At 36.6% G+C, this 23,000-nt stretch overlaps 2 protein-coding genes across 5 annotated transcripts; one reads left to right on the top strand and one right to left on the bottom strand.

Moving 5' to 3' along the window:
- The first annotated feature begins 3,138 nt into the window (after nucleotides 1-3,138).
- LOC113050492 (interleukin-12 receptor subunit beta-2-like) lies at nucleotides 3,139-13,951 on the top strand. Of its 3 annotated transcripts, none has more exons than XM_026213490.1 (16): nucleotides 3,139-3,270; nucleotides 3,564-3,673; nucleotides 4,491-4,742; nucleotides 5,177-5,291; nucleotides 5,426-5,601; nucleotides 6,405-6,538; nucleotides 7,464-7,605; nucleotides 8,126-8,211; nucleotides 8,593-8,794; nucleotides 8,897-9,067; nucleotides 9,165-9,263; nucleotides 9,944-10,099; nucleotides 10,312-10,449; nucleotides 10,582-10,681; nucleotides 10,805-10,871; nucleotides 12,599-13,951. In XM_026213490.1, exons 2-16 carry the CDS (start codon nucleotides 3,604-3,606, stop codon nucleotides 12,968-12,970), a joined length of 2,280 nt encoding a protein of 759 aa, XP_026069275.1. In that variant the 5' UTR covers nucleotides 3,139-3,270; nucleotides 3,564-3,603; the 3' UTR covers nucleotides 12,971-13,951. The 3 variants fall into 3 exon arrangements, with proteins under 3 accessions (XP_026069275.1, XP_026069274.1, XP_026069276.1); XM_026213489.1 differs by having other exon boundaries at nucleotides 10,787-10,871; XM_026213491.1 differs by lacking the exons at nucleotides 3,139-3,270; nucleotides 3,564-3,673 and having other exon boundaries at nucleotides 4,478-4,742; nucleotides 10,787-10,871.
- Nucleotides 13,952-15,462: 1,511 nt separating this feature from the next.
- On the bottom strand, nucleotides 15,463-20,563 carry LOC113050497 (plasminogen activator inhibitor 1 RNA-binding protein-like). 2 transcript variants are annotated; one of them, XM_026213495.1, is made up of 8 exons: nucleotides 20,192-20,563; nucleotides 18,904-19,087; nucleotides 18,359-18,499; nucleotides 18,202-18,273; nucleotides 18,029-18,103; nucleotides 17,601-17,772; nucleotides 17,053-17,238; nucleotides 15,463-16,522 (listed from the first exon to the last, which is right to left on the bottom strand). In XM_026213495.1, the coding sequence occupies exons 1-8, from the start codon at nucleotides 20,442-20,444 to the stop codon at nucleotides 16,463-16,465; spliced, it is 1,143 nt and encodes a 380-aa protein (XP_026069280.1). In that variant the 5' UTR covers nucleotides 20,445-20,563; the 3' UTR covers nucleotides 15,463-16,462. The 2 variants fall into 2 exon arrangements, with proteins under 2 accessions (XP_026069280.1, XP_026069281.1); XM_026213496.1 differs by having other exon boundaries at nucleotides 18,202-18,270.
- Between the last annotated feature and the right edge of the window lie 2,437 nt (nucleotides 20,564-23,000).

Genomic DNA, 23,000 nt, shown 5'->3' with positions numbered 1-23,000 from the left:
CAACTTTGTATAATGACATGGGTATGACACAGCTATTACAAGGAGAGGGTGACCCATGTCCCCATTTTTCAAAACACTTATAAATCATACAGAATGAGTTTTTTTTTTTTTTTTGAGAAAGTAAAACTGCACAAAGTTTCCCGTGAGGGTTAGGTGTAGAGTTGGTGTAGGGCCATAGAATATACAGTTTCTACAGTATAAAAAACATTACGCCTATGGGATGTCCCCACTTTTCACAAAAACAAACGTGTGTGTGTGTGTGTCCTCATAAAACACGAAAATCCAACGTGTGTATGTATGACATTCTGCTCATATATACACACACACACACACACACACACACACAGTGGGTATAGAAAAGAATCACCTCCTTTAAAATTATCACATTTTGTTCCTTTGCAGCCTAAAATGAAGATGGACACAGTTTTTGTTTTATCCAGCTGTATTTACTGAATGCAACTTATAAGATCCAAGTCCAAGTCCCTGCTGCAGAGAAACATCCAAGATATTTCCACCTCCATGCTTAAGGAATGCTGTTATTTGGATGGTGAGCTGTATTGTACTTCCCCTAGACAAATTGTTTGGTGTTGAGGCCAAATAATTCAGTGTTAATTGCATCTGCCTCAGAATCTTCAAGGTGCGTTTTGGCAAAGCTCAGTCGTGACTGCATGTGGCCTTTCTTGAGAAGTGGCATTTTTTATTGCAACCCTCCCATACAAGCCACATTTATGGAGAATTTGTGATATTGTTGTCACATGCACACAATGACCACTCATTTTCTAAAATTCCCACAGCTGCTTAAGAGTTGCTATAGGTCTCTTGCCTCTCTGACCAGTTTCCTCCTGGTTCATTCATCCAGTCTGGAGAGACGTCCTGACTTCTTAATAATAGACTTCAGTGTGCTTCTAGGCATTGATAAAGACTTTTTTTTTTTTTTGCATCCATCTTCTGACTTGGACTGTCCACAGCTTTATCCCAGAGATCTTTTGACAGTGCCTTGCCACCCATAGTTTAGCTCTTTTCATGCTGAGCTATAATTAAAATTATACAGCAGATCACAAATGAAAGTGAAATGGCTTTGTGTGCCATTGAGAAGGTGGTTAGCTACATCTGATTGATTGTACAAGTCATTTTTAGGAAGGGGGTGATTATTTTTCCAACGAAATGATTCTAGTTTTTTTATTTATTTATTTTGCCGACATGTTGGTGATATATTTTACTTTGATGTTATAAGTTGCACTGAGTAAATACAGCTGGATAAAACAAAAACTGTTTTCATCTTCATTTCAGGCTCATGGTCGCAAAGGACTTCCTGAATGTATGCTGGGCCACTAAATATAGATTTCAGGAGAAAAAAAATGGCATGGTTTTTTTTAAGGAACTAATACATGTCTTGTACCACAACTGCAGGTGTTTCAAAGCTCAGTGAGCAGGAACCACACCTTTATATTTTGGTGCTAGTTCACAGGAATGGTGGTACATTTAAAGTATATTCTAGTGTGATTTTCCTGTTTAAAATACAAATCACTTTACAAATCTCTTTCTGAATGTTTTAACCAACCACTGAATAAAATCTGATTTATATACAGTCTTGCAGTGCTTATATTCTTTGACACAGTCAGATGGTGGATAGAACATATTAATAACCTGCAAAGCTGCATTTGACATGCTGCGTTTGACATGTATAACCTTTTTAACCTGACATGTTATTTATACCATTAGCCAGTGAGTCTCAACGGGTTCTTTTTGGTTCTCAGTTACACTCCATCCTGCAGAGACACCTGCACCGCAAAGCTGTTTTTAAAACTTCCTGAGAAAGTACTCGTCGCCCTGAAGAATACAGTTCATCATCTCACACGTGAGGAGACACCATCAACTTATTTGTAGCACTTCTCTGCACAAATATTCCACTCTATTATTGTGATACTGAATGATACCTTTCAAGATGATGTATGGGAACTTTAAGGGTGGGTGGGGAGTCTGTCCTTACAAAAGCACTTATTTTGTCCCTTTACGATTATGTAAAGTGAAATAATGTAGAGCTGCCATATGTTGCACTTGAGAGCAGAGAAAATGCTTTGGAGAAAACATGCAACATCTTTCAAAGGCCTGAGAAAGGCGTTTTTAGTTTTTTTCAGTCTCTTAAACCTTTAGATTTGTAATAAATATTCTTCATGTTATGTTGTTATTAACTAGGGTTTTTGTATGGTGTCCCAGGAACACTATTAACAGGTTTCTATGTTTCTATGTTAAAAATAGCTATTAAAGTGTTATTAAATTTCTCTATTATAGATCGGTAGGGAAATAACCTAATATCAAGGCAAAAACTTATAATATAATAATCTATTAATAAACTATATTCAGGTATAGTTTATCGTTCTTCCTGATATATGTTATTGCACTGATAAAATAGTTGTTTGTAAATTGCTTTAGACTTTCTGTTCATTTAAATTTGCAAATGGTTGTTAATTGTTTTGGGGTGGCCTGTTGATCAAGTCCGTTTATTTTGGACTGCAGCACTTTTTATTTTATGTGTCACGAATCATTCCTGTTATGCGGTTAGGCTACATTTTTGTTCCCATCATATATGCAATAGGCTAATTGGATAAAACGTTAAACATGGCATTTTTAAACGTCAAACATCTGCAAACATCCATGTCCATTGCATGAAAACTGATCATTTATTAATAAATATTTTAGAGTGCTATTCACTTTATTCACTTCACCTCTAATTGAAATGTTTCATAAATATTTTCGTCATGTTAAACAATCTGATATATATATATATTAAAGGGTTAAAAAAAAACGTAAATATTTGTAATTAGCTGTATTAGGTTCAATGCTGTTCATGTAAATAAGTTATGATATTAAAAAATAATATATTTATATATTTTTATAAAAATATATGTGTATATATTTAATATTCTCACATTTCATTTTCTGAATAAAATAATAAAATAATAAAATAAAATAAAAACAGACCTCAAAATGCAATGGATGACTGTATGATGACCGTTATGATTAATGTGTCGTCTGTACTTCACAATACAGTAATGAAAAAAAAAATCCTGATTAACAGTATCCTGCAGTAAACCGAGTGCTGAGGTTACTGATGTCATACGCGCTCATTTGTTACAAATCACACAAGACGTCGCGCGCTCAGCTCTTCAACAGGAGAGGGAGGAGATGCGCCTGAGGGCTCTACTGCCACATTAAAACTCAGAAAACGCACCGATGACCAAACCGAACAGTTCTGTCCCATGGGCAGGGGTAAGTATACAGCTATGTTATATAACAGAAAATCTTGAAAGGTGTTATCTTAAACGATGAACCGTTCGGGTCTTCAAGTCTTACAATTACGCGACATTAACGCGACGTGACAAACGCTCTACTGTTGTAATATTATTGGAGACGTGTATACTGCTGAATTATAGCTTTGTTTTTTTTTTTGTAGAACGCGTTCTTTTCCACCTGTCTAAATGATAAAAGAGTGGCTTGAACTTCTCAATAAGCAAGTAAAGTTGGAAGGTAACTCTTAAAATCTCATGAATGTTTGTTTACAGAGGGTCTTGTGAGTTTGTGTGGTCTTCAGCACCGAGCTCGATGTCTTCTGAATGTACGTGGTCGATCCTTGTAATGTTCTGCTTCATCCTGGCTACAGGTGCACATGAAGGTATGATATAATTATTTTTAATGTATGAGATTTGCTTTAGATTCGGGATATTTGATGGGCCACGGTTTGACTTGTATTCCAACAAACCACTTTTTCCCATTAGCCTATTTGAAGCGCTTGGAAACCGTTTCATGGCTTCGACGTTTATTCTTGCTACTTCTCAAATAAACTGTTAATGTTATTTAAGGCTAGCTGCAAAATTAGACCTTTTATTTAAAAAAAAAAAAAACTCAAGTCATCTGCATCGTTCTCATTTCTAGCATAGATTGTTATTAAAGAAAAAAACGACATCGTTTGATGTTGTGGTGGAAATGACACTGTGGCTTGACACTATGACTTTTAAAAACAAATTGCAGATTTGGTGATGCATGTTTACTGACAGTCGGATATTGTTATTCAAATAAATGACAAAGAGAGTCCTCAGGACCAAAACTGTCTTAAGTTAAAGAAAAACAAATTTTATGTGGCCTAAATATCAAAACATATAATTTTGGACAGCGTCATCAGTGAGAATGTTATGTATTGAGATTGTGGAATGCAAATTAGACCTAATTTGTATGGAACATTTGGCTTCTGCGTTCAGATTTGCATACAAAACACTTAAAAACTTAAGGATGTGAACACATAATTGGGATTGTGGTGGACAAAATAAATTAATTTAAGAATGAACTATAAGCACATAATGATTGCTTATTGTGAATAATGGGGAGTACAGAGGAATGTCTATGATATTTACAACCCTGGTGCAAATATCCCGTGCTATACTGTGATAACATAGTTTTTATTTTAATGCTTCCTCTGTTTATGCTTCTTGCAGGAACTGTGTGCACTGTGAGATCAAGCAAAGGTGAAGAAGTCCTCTTAGGATCCAACTTCACCTTCTCCTGTATCTTTAACAAGCAATGCTCCAAACTCATTTTTCTAAATGGAACGCAAATTCAATATATAAAAAAGAAAGCCATGTCAATGGAGGTGTCTGTGGAAGTTGTGAATATAAAAGAGTTCAGCACTTTCAGCTGCAGGTGTGAGGAGAACCCAGAACCATGTGGAATCGACATCAAACCTGGATGTAAGCTTGTAACTTTATAGAACATGTCTTTATTTCAGGGTTCCCACACACATGGACAGTCTTTATCACTAAATTTCTATATTGATTATACAATTTTTTCAAGTAATTCTCAGCTCTGCAATCAGCTAAAATGATAATTGAAAATTAATTTCAGACTTTTATCTTTCTAGATGTGTGGTAACCTTGTCTTATATCATGCCATATTATTCAACTTTGCAAAATGTGTCTTTTAGAGTTACAAAATGAAGACACCTTCTCTTAGTGAAAAATGATGTGCAGAGAAATAAAAAATGTTTGTAAAGGGCTGAAACTAATTAATGAAACAAAATTTGTGGGAAACGTTGACAAGTATGATTTGTTCCACCCTTTGGCAAGGGTGGAGACTCTGACACTTTTAATTCTGAAACTTTCACAGTCATGTGCTTCTTTTTCAGACCCTCCAGACATTCCACAAAACCTCACATGTGTTCAAAAAATGAATTCTCGCAATGTCAGTTGCATTTGGACAACGGGAAGAGGTACCATAATCGACACCACATGTCAGTTACGGTTAGTAAAAAGAGTCAAATCAGCTTTATAAGGAGGATCTTTAAGGTTAAAGATCATACGATACAACCAAAAGCAGAGACACACGTAAAACTAATTTAATTATTTGACTTGATGTTTTCCCTGTGCCTTTTCAGGGTTCATGGTGACCTGGAACTTGGCTATGAGAGTTTTATGAACGCTACAGGATTTTGTCACTCCACTTTCCCCATCAAAAGCTCAGAAATGACACAGGTTGTTGTGTGGCTCAGTGTCTCTAATACCCTGGGCTCAAAAACCTCAGGCCCTCACACCATCAACCTCATAAATATAGGTAAATAAATTCCCAAACTCATAATTATAAACAACAAAAAGAGTGAAACCATTCAGTTGAATTCACTCAATGTTTAGGTTTAGTTATGTTTAATATGGATGATGGAATTGATTAACTTTTGACAGTTCTCCAAAGTCTTTTTACTGCACCCTGGATTTGTAAAAAAAAAACAAAAAATGTATTTTTAGAAAAAGTTTTTCTGTCAACACCAAAAGCAGAAATGCTGCATGATGCATATCAAAGCCAGTCAGTACAGTGTGTGGATGAGATTTTTGTTGGCTACTTGTAAAACAGTAAAGGCCATTCTCAGCCTTATTATTTAAAATACAATATTAAATTATATTAATATTTACAATATTAAAATGTACAGATATTATTTGCTTGCTTGTTTTGTCTTATTAAAAAATGAACTCGTCCTGAAAGCCACTGCATTAAAACTAGAACAAAAAGTTCTCAGTTTCTCACCTTAGTCTGTCCATGTCATAAAAAAAATAAATAAATAAGAATAGAAAAATTGTTGCCTATTTATGAAAAAAAAAAAGATGTTAATAGCTTTTATTGCTTTTCATTTTGTCATGCTGTGCCTAGTTAGCAAGAAGAGTTGTGGGTTGGGAGGATTCCAAAAAATTTGGTCAGTTTTATAGAATTGGTTGTTTTTACAACCAACGCTAGTTGACTTTATTATTTCAGATGCTGCTGCAAAAGATCTTGACTTAATCTAAAACCAAAAAGAATTGGACTGCGTTTCAGATGTAGAGAAATGTGGCCCGAAAATGATGCAATGTTTCTCTGTTCGTTTACAGTAAAACCCTCAATGCCTGAAATCATTAATGTGAGCTGTTCCTCCCGATGGTGCAACCTACACACAGACAATCACAGCATGAACTTGGTTGAAATCCAGTACAGTGCTGTAAATGGGATCTCAGACACCTTCCAGGTAAAGCTTCTGATTCTGAAATGTGGTTTAATTGTTCAGCATCTTCAGTTAGAATCAGACTTAAGTGGTATTCAAAGCCACTTCATTTTTACTTGCAGACCTCTCCATTGTCTATCTTGGTAAAGCTGATAAATAAAAATGCAGAGTTGCAAAGATGAGTCGATTCATGATGACAAAAACAAAACCCACAAAACCTCACAGATTAGTTTGGTCGTCAAACCACAAGCCCTCCGTGATGACTCAAAACTGGAATAAGAAATGTCAAGAAAGGGGTTTTTTGCAATCCTTATTATTAGGATGACTGTTGCACATCCCACAACATACGTCTTGGTGTCTCTTTATCAATGAAATTATTTCAGTAACTATTCCGTACAGTACAGGACAGACAGCTTTGCAGGAATACTAAATATTTTAATTTTGATAAAGAAATATGTTTGGGGATCCAGAGATGGTCTCGTTGACTCTAAACCTAAGGACGCTTTCCACTGGTGAAAGTCAATCGTGTGCTTAAAGGGATGGTTCAACCAAAATGATTGTTTGTCATTTATTCACCCTCATTTCCTTGGAACACAAACGGGGAAATTCTGAATGCCGTTTGGCATCAGTGACATCAAACAGTGTGTGATTCATCCACAGATGCCATGTTGTATTTAACTGTGAATGAAGATATTTATAATGAACAGCAATGGATAAAAGAAACATCGAAGGATTCTGAAAAATTGATCACAATTTCTTTAAAAAATATTAAGCTGCACAACGGTTTTAACCTTTAACTCCATCAACTTTTGTTTTATTGAAAACAGATGCTAACATTTTTTAAAAGAAGCATTCAAACATTCTTGAAAGATATTCTAACAGAGAAATCTTCATATTTATCTTCGCATCTGGTGAGATAACAACACATTTGATTATGTTGTCTCCGCAGACTAATAATAAGAGCAGACTGAACATATCCTCGCTACATCCGGATACCACGTACAATTTCCAGATCAGGAGGAAAGTTAACCACACAGCAGGTCTTTGGAGTGACTGGAGTCAACCAAAGCAAAAAACAACAAAAGAAGAAGGTAGGTTATGAAATATATGATTTGTAAGGACCTTCATTAAGTCACATTTTGTATTTATAGAATTTTGAAGGCAGCTTAGTTTGTGTAGTCATTTTGAGCTGCTCCCTCATCAGAAACTGTAAGGGGTCGTATGAATGTGGGTAGTTACGCGTGTGCTGGAAAGAGCGCTTCAGAAGTATGATGGTGTTAGATAAGTTGATTGTACTGGCGTGGGATAGTCACTACTTTGTTAGCATGTCGCAGGTGCTTGAGATAATGGGCAAAACTAAAGCAAACGTGAGTGGTGACTGATTAAATTAACTTTTTAGTGTTACTTAACTTCGTTAAGAAGTGATTAAAGAGAAAACTTTCAAATTTGACGGGACTGCACTGACTTTTGGTTTAGCAAAAAAAAAAAAAAAAAAACAACAACGAATACACCCCACATTATACGGATTATTAACAACTGACATGCCAAGTGAAAGAAAAAGAGTGTGACCGATTGTAATAGAACTGTTTTTATTCCTCTCTCTTTCTTTAGCTCCTGATAAGGCACTTGATGTCTGGTACCTCCAAGAACAGAAGCCCCCACAATCTAAAAGCAAGTGTTTCCGCATATTTTGGAAGGCACGTAACCCCTTCACTGACCTATTTTCTATTAATGTTTCATTTAGACAGGTCCTTACACGATTCCCTCCCCCTGTACTTTACTTTTCACACAGGTCCTTAAATGTCAAACCACCTCTAAGCAATGGTTTGCTTGTGTGAATTGCATCTTCCCAAACACACTTAGTCTGAAACCAAAAGTTAGTCGACTGTTAGTTTCAGTTTACAAAAACTGAGCAGGGGCTTAGAGGAAATGATGGATTTGAGAATTCTCTCTTTTAGAGTCATTTTTGTGCCTCATGTCATTAACGGCTGACTCTATCACAGGCCAGATGCATGCATTTAGACAAACTGAACTGCGTAATAAAGATTGCCTTAATATTCAGCTTTATTATGTTTTAGGAACTGAACATTTCAGATGCCAAGGGGAAAATTCAGAGTTATAATATAAGTGTCCAGGAGCAAAAGGGAAAGAGGCACTCTATCATCGTAGTTCCACCCAGCAGAAATCAGAGCATATGCTGCTATAATTGTTCTGTGTCAGTGTCCGCGGTTAACTCAGAGGGTCAATCTCCTGTCAAAATTATTCAGCTGCGGTTTCCAGGTAAGCCTTTGGTTTTTGAAATTTTTGCAATGCAGAGCCAAATAATTGAAAGATGCTTGTGGCCAATATAGCAAAGCTAAGCCATGCATATTGTGTTCACAGGTCTAGTTGCAGGTTTACTGTCACACAGGCCATTGAATAATCATAGCATTGCCCTCTTCTGGCCCAAGCTTGACATTGCAGGCACTGAATATGTGGTGCATTGGTATCCGGTTGGAAACATAGAGGGGATTCAGTGGACCAGAGTGGTGGATACCACAGCTCACATTACAGGCAGGTTTAATTGGATGGTATGAGTTAAGACCAGTCGAAATTAGTTGGTTGGTTTCCACACTGTAATAAAATACCTTATATTCTGTTGTCTTTCCAGGTCTGCAGCCTCAAGAATGCTATCAGGTTGCAGTCACCGCTCTGCGATCATCTGGTCCCAAAATGGCAACCATCAAAGGCATCTCCTCATGGCAATCAGGTTCATTCCTAATTCTCATTCTGTATAAATAATCATCAAAGTGAATTAAATAAATATATATATACACACACACACTCAGTGCACATTCAAAAGTTTGCAGATTTATTTATTTTTTATTTCATTTATTTTTTTTATTTCAGTAAGATTTATTTATTTAAAAAAAAAAAAAAAAAAAATATATATATATATATATATATATATATATATATATATATATATATATATATATATATATATATATATATATATATATATAATTTGTTTTTTTCAACTAGGATACATTAAATTGATCAAAGTGACAGTTAAGACATTTGTTATTTATTTTGATTAAATTTTTTTCCAGCAATGGATCCTGAAAAATGCAATGGTTACCATAAAAAATATTTTCAACATTGACAATAATTAGAAGTGTTTCTGAAGCTCAAATCAGCTTATTATAATGCTTTCTGAAGGGTGACACTTTAGACTGGAGTAATGGCTGCTGAAAATTCAGCTTACACTATAGCAATAAATTGAATTTTAACATGTATTAAAATATAAAACAGGAATATGTATATAACACAAACACTACTATTATTTTGACTGTATTTGTAATAAAAGAAATGTAGCCCTGGTGAAAATATACATAAAAATGCATGACTCTCCTTATCATAATCACTGTTTCATCTTGGAATTCACAGCTCCAGAACAGGGTCCAGATCCTAAACCTTTAGGGAAGGACACAAAGAGCTTGAGAGTGACCTGGAATGAAATGCCTCAAAAGAAGAGAAGAGGCTGTTTGAAAAAATACACTGTCTACTTGATGGACAAGTTGAAGGGAGATATTCACAAATTCAGTAAGGCTTATCTTGTTTAAAGGGAGTTCAAGAAGCATTAATTGGGGATAAATGTTAAAATGTATAACACTGAAACAATATTTACTGTTGGCTCTCAAGATTTATTTTATAAAGCAATATAAAAAGACTGCTTGCTTGGGATGTTCATCAATTGCAGTGCTAAATCAACTGAGATATTAGATTTCTGACGTGGTGCTGCACTTTGGCTGCAGGTGTAGACCATCCAAAGACACAGTTTGTCATCAGTGGTCTGTCACCAGATCAGTGTTACAATCTGTGGGTCACTGCCTGGACTGATGCAGGGGAGGGACCCAAAGGAACTGATCTCCCATTCTGCACGCTATCAGACTGTATGTATTTATGAATATTGTTGCACTTCAACATCATTTACTGGGTTTAAATCCCAATATTTGGCATTTTTTTAAGCGCTTTTGTGGACAAAGAAGATGTAGGTAAGAGTGACCTATGATATCCTTTTTCAGCTGAGAGAATTCTGTCCCTGGTGATCCTGGCTGGTGGAGTAGTACTTTTGGCCTGTCTAATCCTCCTGTGCATCTGTCAGTTCTCCTCTGTCCATAGAAGGTAAGAATCAGCAGAAATCCTTGAATTCTACAGACAAATAATAATAATAATAATAATACTTTTTTTGTGATTTGAAACACTGCCATGTCTGTTCTTCCTTGATAGATTCTTATGCTGTTGCAGGGGTCTGCTGCCCATTATTCCAGATCCAGCAAACAGCAAATGTGCAAAGACGTATGCTGATGACCAGGTAAATGTAAGGAAGTGCCTACACAGACTGTATTTTCAAAACAAGTGAGCTACCTAACAGCATTTCTGGGTATCATAAGCAAGCTTTAGCATTTAGGGATAGTTCTGTCAAAATGAAAACTCATCAAAATGATATAATTTACTCATCCACTAAGACTTTTTTTCTGTGGAAAACGAGGACAGTAAGAAAATATTTCCCTCACACCGCAGCTTTATAATCTCATTCACTGGTATTCAGCAGTTAGTTCCAGAGCTTGAGTGTTGTTGCAAGAGTTTCGGGGGCAAGTTTCATGAACTTCCTAGATTAGTCCTACAAGTTGGTCATCTAAGTTTTTTTTTTTCTTTAAGACTAGTTATATATTCGTGAAGGAACTTATTGAAGGAACTAATTTAATTTAATTATGAATCCAGATTACATGTAATCAGTCACTACCCAACTCTGCATGCCAGTGGGCTCATGCAAAGAATGAAAAGTCCCAGTGCTATTGTACTGTATATCAGAGGCTAGTTGCATAAACACAGCCATTATGTTAAGCTTTTCGGTCGGTCACACTACACTGCCATTCACTTCAATTCATATGAGTGAGAATTCTGGAGACACGAGCTTATGCAAAGAAGTTTTGCATTCCAAAGCATTCAAATTTACAGGTTGGGTGACATCATAGCATGACCTCTTAAAAGCTTTAAAACTGAAGATTTGTGGCATTGTAGGAAAGTGGATGTGAGGTTATTTTCATTTTTTTAATTATTATTATTATTTGTTGAATTTATATTTTTTTTAAAAGACAAGTGCCCGAAGAACTGTATTGTAGTCTAGTGTGACCAACCCTGAAGCACATGTTTTCTTACAAACTAGCAATTAGCCAAGGGAGTAATACATTTAATGCACTTTATAGGTTGTTACTAACAATGAATGGAATATATTATCTTTGCATTTTTATATCAATATGGTACAAGATTATTCTATTTAAATCAATGTGTTAAAAGAGTTAATTCAAACGTAATCTGAAAGTAATCAAAAAGTAGTCTGATTACATTTCCTAAAATGTGTAATGTAATGGATTACAAAACTGACTACAATGTTTGTCATTGGTTTACAGTTGACAAGTAATTTACCCAGCTCTGCTGGCTTGTCAGTTTGTGCATTAGTGGTTGGAATGTTTTGGTGGATCTTTCTTTTTTTTTTTTTTAAACAGTATTACACTGTGAGTGAGATATTGAATAATTTACTTAAATGATTCATTCAAAATATTGATTCATTCAGGAACAAAACAACTGTCTTAATGAGCGAGAATTCAGTGAATTGAATTATTCACTCAAGTGATTTATTCGAAAGCATTCTTTTTTGTTTTAACTGAACTATTTTTGAACGTAGAGCACAATTTGTATTTTGTAAGTAGACAACTGGCAATATCGTGACTAAATGATAGTTGCGCAATATTAATATTTAGTTTATCGAACTGTTGTATACAAGCAATACAGAAGTTGCTTTAGAATGTCAAGTAGAATGTATTTCGCCTACAATTTTTTTTTAATGAACTATGAATTCGGACATATAACTATTTTTACATACTACTGTTCCACATAGTAGCAAAGTAGGTTTCCCAAACCTATCACAGTATTGTTGTTTTGTTTAAACATGGAATTGGATTGGTTGACAAAAATTTTGTAAATATGAACTATAAATGTAATTCATTAACTAGTTCACACCTGTTCCCCTTCCCACAGAGTGAAATAAAATTCTATCTAGACCAGTGTGACTCCAGTGTGAATGAGGAGCCTGATAATGTGGAGGTGGAGGAAGTTCCCTATCCCTCCATCTGTACCTACATCAAAAGTTTCTCTCACGAGTCCAGTTCCTCTGATGGCACCCAAATCACCAAGATCACAGACATCATGGAGGACTACATTTCCACTCATGGGGCAATAAGTGGAGGAGAGGAGGAAGATGAATATGAAGGAGAAGAGAGGAGTTTGGATGAATTTAAATTCTTCCCAAGCACTCACAGCCCTTTCCTGGAGCCCCTGTTTTTAACTGGAGGAAAGCTGACTCTGGATGTAGTGAAAATAGACTGCAGTGAATTTCTGGATTGCACATGATTCTCGAGAGGCATTAAAATTAGACCAGACTGTGACTGTACTGTGGATCTGGAAAAATAACCATGCACATCCAAAAAATAATTTGTCAGTCAGAAGGACAGACATATTCTTGCTCTCAATCTCAAGTCATACCTGCGCATCTCAATGTTGTCATTTTAAAGTCATAATGAAACAAAGTAGCAACAGATTTTTGTTTCCTGTATTGTGATGAACAATCAAGTGAAATGGTTTAAATGTATGGTTTATATGCAGGGACTTGCTCATATATATCTGATGTTGATTGGATCAGAATGCAAGCTTGCAGCTGATTTTAAGGAAGGGGTTAGTTTAAGCAGATCAAATGTTTGGAGAAGTCTAGCATAGAAGTCTGATGCTTCACCGAAAGATTAAATTCTATTTTAATAACAAATTGAGGTAATAAAAAAAAATGCATGGATGAAGCAAGAAACAAGAAAATTGATTCATTTTAATTTCATGCCAATTGTAAAAAGCTTGTATGGCTGTGTTTGAGGGATGGGCCAATTTAGGCCTCTTGGGATGTGATAAAGGGTTAAAACAAAAACAAGGTTAACTTATCATATTCTTTTAAGCACACACGGCCTGCCTCAGCTACTTATCTCTGAAATGCAGATGATCTAACAGACTGGGAACAGACCATCAAGAGTACAGATACTTAATGAATGTAACTTGAAAAGGTCGTTCTTTCCACTAAAACACTCAGCAGCTGTCCAACACTAACTTTAACAATGACTTTTTAACTCTTTCTCTACAATCAAGAAAAAAATTGCACGTTTCAATATCAAGGCAGACTCTGTACTCCTATCTTCTCTCAATGCAAGATGTTTGACACAAATAAATGTGTCATAATCACATCTGTTTTTCATCAGCTTAGCTGAATACTGTCTTAATGTAAAGTTTGTATTTGAATGTAAACATGTTGAAGTCAAAGCATCAAGGACAAAATAAATATGTTCTCGGTTTTGTATGTGTGTGGTTTTCTGTCAATACATCTTTTTAATTATATTGCAAGGCAACACATGACTTTAGTCTATAGATAGACATTTTACCAGTCAGCCATAAATAGTCCCTGTGTATTGCCCAAACTAAAACTCAATAATAAACTAAATTGCAACATTTCTAAAGAAAATGAGAATGGCCAACAACAGCAACCAGAAATACTGACCGCTGCCAAATGCTTTCGTAAATTAATGCTTTCGTAAAATGCCAATTAACCAGTGCCAGGAATCACTATATGAGCAACTGGTTATTTCAGTTACAATAGATTTACAAATATTTCATTTGCAACAAGGTCCCATTCGCTAACATTAATACACTGAATAACATTTCTGCAGTATATGTGACCCTGGACCACAAAGCCTGTCTAAAGTCGCCGTGGTATATTTTTTAGCATTAGCCAAAGTAACACTGCATGGGTCAAAATTGTGGAGTTTTCTTTTATGCCAAAAATCATTAGGATATTAAGTAAAGATCATGTTCCATGAATATATTTTGTACATTTCCTACCATAAATATATCAAAACCTATTTTTTGATTAGTAAAATGCATTGCGAAGGACTTCATTTGGACCATTTCAAAGGTGGCTTTCTCAGTATTTTGAACCCTCTGATTTTTTGCACCCTCGGATTTCAGATTTTCTTGGCCAAATATCATCCTGATTCCTATCCTAACAAACCATACATCAAAGAAAATATCAATTTACTGACCCTTAATACTGGTTTTGTTGTTCAAGATCACATATGTAATTTTGTTTTCAAAATTATTATACTTTTTTTTTTTTTTATATCCATTAAAAGGTTTAGTTCACTTCCAGAATGAAAATTCTGTCATCATTTACTCAATCTCCACTTGTTCCATAACGGTTTAAGTTTCTTCTGTTCAACACAAACAAAATAAAAAAACTTGAATTGTTTTGAATTGAAATGTTGGTATCTAAACAGTGGATGAGCACCATTGACTTCCATAGCATTTTGTTACTACTATGACAAAGTTGCTCATCAACTGTTCACCAACATTTTTCAGAATATCTTCTACGTTCAACAAAGGAAAGAAACTCGTACAGGGTTGGAACAAGTGGAGGGTGAGTAAATGATGACAATTTTCATTCTGCATGCGAACTACTAATCATTTAACATTAATGCATCATGTACTAACATGAACTATTGCATTTGATCAACTTTAACCAAGATGCAAAAGAAAAAATGAATCTCATTGTTCATTTTAGCTAATGCATCAACTTAAATGTTAACAACTGGGACCTCATTGTTATTTACAAGCCAAACTCCATCTCAGAAACCATTTCAACCAATATTGCACCATAGCATAAGACACCCTATACTGTTAATAACAAGACTAGGATCACTACTGGTTTTTTTTTTTTAGGAACTCGAGACTTTAAAATGTAACTGACAAGCATCAGAAAAGAACAAGTTGGAAGCAAATTCATCTTTGAAGTTAAATTCCACACAACTCCGTATGAATCGATCATCTTTTAATTATTGACAGAGGTCTAATAGCAGGGTACGAATTCACACATTATCGTAGCAGTCAGCTGTTCCACACTGAACAGGATGGTGTTTCTTTCAGATCAGTTATGCAGTAAAGCTGTTGTAAACGCAATGGGGAAAAAATAGAATAATTTCTAAAAGGATTTATTAATAACCTAGCTCTCATTTCTCAGTAAACAGGAGTGGGGTGTGTAAACTTGCTTCCTGCATTTACACTGGAGCTTTGCGTAATGATACTATCCTGAGTTACCGCAGTCAATGGTATAAAAGACAGTGGTCATTTAATAAAAGACACTTTGTGGCGAATGCAACAATCATCTGAACTGGATCTTGGATAAGTTATTAATCATAAATTGTATATTTAATCAAAATGATTTCAGATTGTTTCAAGGCCGGCGTTCAGCGAATCGAGATGTTTAATAAAATAAAGAGCAGTACCAAAATGCTCTGTAACTTCCCCTTGTGATGCTGTAACCTCTACAAATTAAAATAATTAACTTGTAGCTCTTATTCCTGAAGTGGCTGCCTTGTTTTGAGGCATTTGTGTGTAAAAAGCAATCTAGCTACGGGACACCTTAAGATAAACTGGTGTGCTTTTCACACCTATTTTTGGAAACGCATATATTCAAGCAACAGTACAAAAAGTATCCATGAACAATGCATAAGAGAGAGAAAAAAACAAAAACGCTGTATGAAAACATCCCTGCTACCTTATTTCTAAATACAAAACCTCAACCAATAATTTGCTTCAGAATAGCAAGAAGTCCGTCCTTAGTTTTTTTTGGTTTTTTATTTTTCCATCTTTTTTTTTTTCTAAAACAAGTAAAATCAGTCCTCAGGGGTGAATGGCATGATGACGGTCTTCCATCATTTCATCTGCTGAAGGATCCGTTTGCATGCAAGCCTCGTAGACAGGAACCCGTTGAGGAGTTATCCTCCTGGGTGAGCGGAGCGCTGTCTGGGCAGCTTAAGCCAGGGCTGGGAAAGCCTCTGGGTCGTCCACATTAGGGACAGACACTCCACCGGCCTAAAAGATGCAGATACAAGAAAAGCAGCCCATTTGAGTCAAATTGTTTTTGGTTTTGGTTAATCTTTGAGATTATCTAGCAATACTACTTTACATATACTTCATGTTTTTTCCCCCAAGCAGCCATGGACATCATGGTAAGATTTCTGTTTTTGAATGAGGTCTTGATTTGCTCACAAAGGCTGCATTTATTTGAACAGCTGTGCTGCTTAATATCTGTGTAAACTGATGTGTTTTTCAGAATTTTTATGACTACAGATTTCAGAAGAGCAGCTTTGATTTAAAATATCTTTTTTTTTTTTTTTTTTACACTTTTGATCAACTGAATGTGTCCTTGTTGAATACTGGCCCCAATATGGTGTCAGCCAAATGTTACCAACCAATTAGAAATCATGATCGAATCAGGTGTGCGTAACTCTATAAATAAGGTTGTGATGAGAACATCCATCTTTGGACAGATGGGCAAACTCTTCCACAGTCGTACAAATACATATGCATACCTGCAGATCAAATACACAAAGAGACTGTACCTTGTCTGGCCTGCGTTCGCGAGGTGGCCTGGTAGCAGGGGCCCCACGGCCTCCCCTGCCACCTCGAGGACCTCCACGACCACGTCCTGGGCGACCCAGGTCACCAAAATTAATCTCCAGCTGGGATGTAATGTCATTCGCAGGCTTGCGGGATTGGTGATCTCCAGAGGCATCATCAGCAGAGGACTGTGGGAAAGTGAATATGTATATATGATATAATACTGTGCTTTTCTATTAAACTTGCATTTTAGTTCAACATCCAAACAACTCAAGCTGTTCATTTATTAACTGGGTTGAAAAGGACATGATTTCTTAATAATGCAGGCTAAAGGCTTGCGTGTTTTAAAAACACTGGTGTTGTGCTTTTAGAGTAATGATGTCATATGAGATTGACAGCAATCAGATTCCTCAAGCACACTTCCATGCTTCTTACAACAAACGTAACTTGTCTTAGGGAATGGTAGGGATGCAGCACAGTTTTCCATTTAACATGAAAAAAAAAATTGACACTATGAAACACAAAGCTCAAACGTTGACATTTTTCTTACATCATCAGCCTTAGACTTGTGCAGAACGTATCCTTTGTTCCAATCGGCTCCCTCGTTGGCCTTACGAATGTTGAATTCTACTTTGGCTCTTTCTTTATTCTGTTGGGCTTTCCATTCATCCAGAGTCATCTCCTTAGGACCTTCTTCTTTAGCGTCCTCAACCTCATTCTCCCTGTGGAAACATCAACAACAAAACTGACCTTAAAGTGCTGCATCTAGTTGCATGGATTAAAAAAATCCCAATTAATCAATAGTACTTGTCCTTTCAATAACTATTAAAGATTGTGAATGTATTGTGCTTTTAATAGAGCCATCATGCTTGAATCAAGCCCAATGTTACACCGTATAAGTTTCCTTTTATTATAGGTGGAAACATAAGCTAATAGTGCTGACTCGGCAGTGCTAATTTAGAGCTGAAGTGTACACACTTGTTCTCTGAGTCATTAGGTGGGTGCTCCTCTCCTTCAGGGGTGTCTTCAGTGACATTTGACTGGTCAAGCTCACTGTAAAAAGAAATGTATCCAATTTTACAAAACATACTGAACCAAAAGGCCTCCAATGAACCCGTATTTGAATCAAACTCATCTGCTGCTCCACTGACCTCAACTCATCCTTAACAGTGCCCCAGTTATGAGATCCACTTCCTCCACGTTTTTCCTCTGCTTTCAGGCTGCTGAAACAAAAATTAACACTTAGCCTTGATATGCCACATGGGCAGCATCACAGGTGGAGTCAACACGTGGATGCAAATGACTTACGATCGGTCGCTGCCACTGTGTCGGTCAAATTCGCGTTTGCCGCGAGAATCAAAGCCGTCAGTCCTGCCGACACCTCTGCCCCGGCCTCCGCGCCCTCCTCTGACACCTCCACGACCCCGGAACGGCCTGTCACTGACAGACCTGAAGAGGAGAGATAATACAGCAGTTAGAGGTCAGCCATTTCTGCTGAAATTACCTACATTTGGATCTTGCTACTTACTGTAGAAATGTATGCAGGAAAAAGAATGCATTAAGTTCCTTTAAAGGTTTAAGTGGATTACCAAAGAGAAGTCGGTGTTTTAACTAAGAGTTTACGAAACATTCTGAGTTCAAAATAATATTTTCAAAATGAAACATAGGCACAGATGAATTGTTCCCAATAAGATGTACAACATGGAATTGGAAAACAGGACAATTTTCATGTCACGCCAAATTTAAAAGATCAGAAATAAAAATGATAAAATAAAATAAAGCATTAAAATGGAATTAAATGTTTTCAATATAAAACTATGTATTACCAGCAAAACAAATGTCAATTGACTCACTTGTCTACTGAGAATTCTCCGCCCTCAGCAGGTTTTTCATCAGCGGGTTTGTCAAAGCGTCGTTCACGTGGAGGCCTCCTGTCAGGCCGCCTGTCAGCTGGTGGACGACCCTCCCCCTGACCTCCCTGCTGCTGGAATCCTGTCGGACCCTGCTGCTCCGGCCGGCGGCCCATCTTCTTCACGCCTGCAAAACAGACACACAAGTGTTTCAACTACACTGATTCCAACAACTATCATAGACAAGAAAAATACCTTTAATGTGCTCAAGTACAAAAATTGTCTTTAACAACAATTATATATATATATTATATATATATATATATATATATATATATAAAAAAATAAATGGACACTACTAAAATCCTTTATGTAAATAAAGTCTAAAATCCTTTATGTAAATAAATATTATGCCATTACTTCTTTAGTTTAACTTATTTGCTTAAAATGTTTGTTTTTGTTATTTTCTTGCACTGTCCACTGTGCTTTTATTACTTTCCACATTAGTAAATCAATAAACTTACGTTGTGGGTCTCGTTAATAATGTTTTGCGCCTCTTCACTGATCCCACCCACCACGTACCGAAATAGACGCTCGCATGGCACAACAGCTGATCACGCGCCCGTCGTCCCGCCCGCGCACGCGCACCTGTTCACGAGCCCGCTGCCTCCTCTCATCCAGATCAGTCAGGGACACTGACACCCGATAAAAAAAAAAAAAAACCTGACAACCCTACCTCCTACACTGTCCCGGCTGTCGCAAATTTAAAGCACCCAAAGAAGTTAAAAGCCGGCGTCAAGCAAATAACAATTGGAGGCTTTTCAATGGGAGTGTCACATCTGAGGACCGACTCTTGCCTCAAACACGAGGTTGGAACTGCACTGCTGCTCGAGCGTTGTTTAAAAAAAAAACATGAGATAACGGACTGTACATTCGGGGACTATCAATAAGACGTTCCTTTTATTATTGAATGGGATAATTTTACTAGCTGTAGAGTTAAATGCACAAATATACCAGTCATTTAACAAACAAGCCGATGGTTATCAATAGGCCTGCAGTTCATGAAGAACCCAGAAAATAATGATAGCAACAGGTTCAACTGCGTGCGTCACATAGAAACGATGTATGGCGCGAAAAGCACTTTTGCTGAAAGCACTGAAAGTTTTTCAGATGTCAGGCAGTTCATCAACAACAGTGATGTGCGTGACCTCATGGGCTTTAGTAGTCTTTTGCAGACTGCTCACTTAAGAAAGTGTGACCAAATGACGAGTTTAACGCAAGCGATATTTACCATCTTTCTTAAGGGGAACGGGAGCTTGTGTCTCTTCCTTCTCGGAAACTTGGGATTTCTTTTCTTTCTGTGACTCCTTCTTGGGCTGCTTTGTAGCCTGCGCGGCGGTCTTGGCAGCACCAGGAGCGGTCGCGTCCATCTTCTTCTTTTCTGCCTGCTTCAAAACCTCAAACGGATCGTCTTCATCATCAAATAGCTGGTCGAACCGATTGGTTACGACACAGCAGAAACCTTCTTGCAGTTGTCCGGGCATGATGGCCCCCTTTCAGCAGGATTCTCCTCCGATTCTACGGGGCCTGAGCGAGCACTTCGCTGTTAGATGCCACAAGATGGCTGGAAAAGACTCTCGCTTCTCTTCCGGCGTAAAAGACATCCGGGACTCTGACCGCAAAGTCGTGTGGGACATGTAGTCGCACAACATACTCGAGAGAGCGAGAGAGAGAGAGAGACTGTTATTTGCTGAATTGGCTTGTCATTGTATTAAAATTATCTACATTGTAGAACATTATATAAAGATCTATAAACCTAAACAGAATTTTTCAAGTGCAAAAAGTTATAGATAGGCCTTGCTGTCATTTTTTAAAACTTAAAATAGAAGATTAAAAAGCTTTAGCCTATTATTATTATTATTTAATTATTTTACTAAGTTTAAAAAAATTGTTTTACCCCTAATACCGATTGTGGCCCTCCGAGGGACACTAAGTCAGGTCTTCTAAACAGCTGGAAATAGCTTTGGATACTGGAGTAACCTCATCAAAGCAATCATTCAGCAATCTTTGTGTTGAAAATGTGTCATCTCAAGTTAATTATTAGATGCGAAACATAAATTCTCTGTAAGTTATTTTCTATATCTATAGCTATGACTGAATTAGGGTAGGCTTAAATAGATGTTATTGTTATAGGATTTGTCTACCAGGTGGACAATGTAATTATATGTTTTATTTAATACTTTCAAATGATTTGTAGCCTATGCATTTTTATTGTTTTACCCTATTCCCAGACCCACACTGTTAATCTTAAAATAGCCCCATCTGTCATCATTTACTCACCTTTACAAACCTGTTAAACAGTTTTGGCTACGACTGACTTTCATTGTATGAGGGAATTGTTCTTAGGATTTTTCTTTTACACAGAAGTCACACAGGTTTGGGTGGGTTGTGTAAGGGTGTGTTCACACTTAGGTTTGGTACCCTACGATTAAAACATTGGTGCCATGAGCTGTTGATTTTTAACAAACCTTGGTGCGCACCAAACAAGCTTCCAAATTAACTTTTGCTTCCGTTTGACAGAAATAATAGAACACAAAAACCAATGAACAATTTGTCACTAATTAATCGCGTGTCATGCAAGATACTCATAAAGTTATTTGATTTACTTATTATCCTTATAGCAAGCTAAACCAAGAAGTCAATTGATAAAATACACCAAACATGTCCAATAACCACAATTCCCACCACAATATTTGTGAGAACTGAGACCGTTAATGTTCATAGCCTATTTTATGACGGTGAAGTATGCCTATATTATTGTTAGCAGTCAAATTATAACCTATACTAGGCTAGTTTGAAAATAGTTTTTTCTATAACAGTTTATTTTCTCTAAAGAGCCAATTGTGCCATATCCCGTTAAAATCAGGGTACAATATTTAAATACTAATTTCCTCTGGAAATTAGCGGAAGTGCGTTACTTGAACTGTCATAATGAAGGCAGCAGCAATGATGCACAAGAGAACAGGTACTGAGGGCTGAAGACGACTGTGATTCATTTACATTCAGCGAAATAGACATATGTAGCTAAAGCGTTGTTCCGCGCGCGAGGATGCCGAATGTGGTGACGGAAGCGATGATTGAGTCTTATGCGCTCATGATTTTGGTGATGTCAGCGTTTTTTGTGTACTTTTGTGGCATGGTTTGGGCATTCTGCAACCCTAAGCTTAGTGGCTATGCTGAAGAAACAGAGTGCGACACGAACAGTTTTTCACAAGTCCGTCTGCAACAAATCTTTGCGGATCCTGAAGATGTGGAAACAACTCAGCCGGCACACTCACATTTAACCAGAGCCGAGTGTCTGGATCAACCGGCACACAGTTACATCGCTTCATCCTATATTGTGGACTAATATTGTTAAACATAAATAAAACATCACAAAATGTGCTCCATCTTCATTCATAGTAATTTACCCGAGCATCTCTCTGCGTACAGGACACAGCCTCAAGACAAAGGTAAGACTAGTCTGTCGTCGTATTAACTGTGACTTGAAATCGAGAAACTTATTTGCAAAACATTCAAAGTCAAGTTGGTTTCACCATTAAAAGTTTTTTTTCTTATTTATTTTTTTATTCCACAGGGAAGTGCATCTTTATGATCTTCGTCTCCATAGCGACACATCAATATCTGCAATCTCCCTTCATTGCAAGCTCCCATCCAGAAAATTATAATAGTTTTTTTGTGATATGTATATTAATGTTGTATAGTTAAATAAATTGTTACGACGGCACTTCGTATTACTTTTTTGCATTATATTTGTCCTTTGAGAGCTAACAGAAAAAATGTCTCAGTTGCACACCTAGGCCTGTCTGTCACATATGTACTGACAGTGTATCAACTGAATGAGTATTTACATTTTTTTTGTAGGAAGAGATTTGTAAAAAGACTGAAAGATTTGCTGACTTTAATTATTTGGTAAAACCATTAACCTTGGAATGCACCACAGCAAAACCAATATAAATTGCACAATAATTATAAATAGCTCAAACAGTAGAGCATGGTGATAGCAAAGCCAGGGTCATAGGTCCAGTGGACCTCTTTCA

The sequence above is a fragment of the Carassius auratus genome, chromosome 31 (assembly GCF_003368295.1).
Source record: "Carassius auratus strain Wakin chromosome 31, ASM336829v1, whole genome shotgun sequence".
NCBI lineage: Eukaryota > Metazoa > Chordata > Actinopteri > Cypriniformes > Cyprinidae > Carassius > Carassius auratus.
This window is presented reverse-complemented; position numbering and strand designations above follow the sequence as displayed.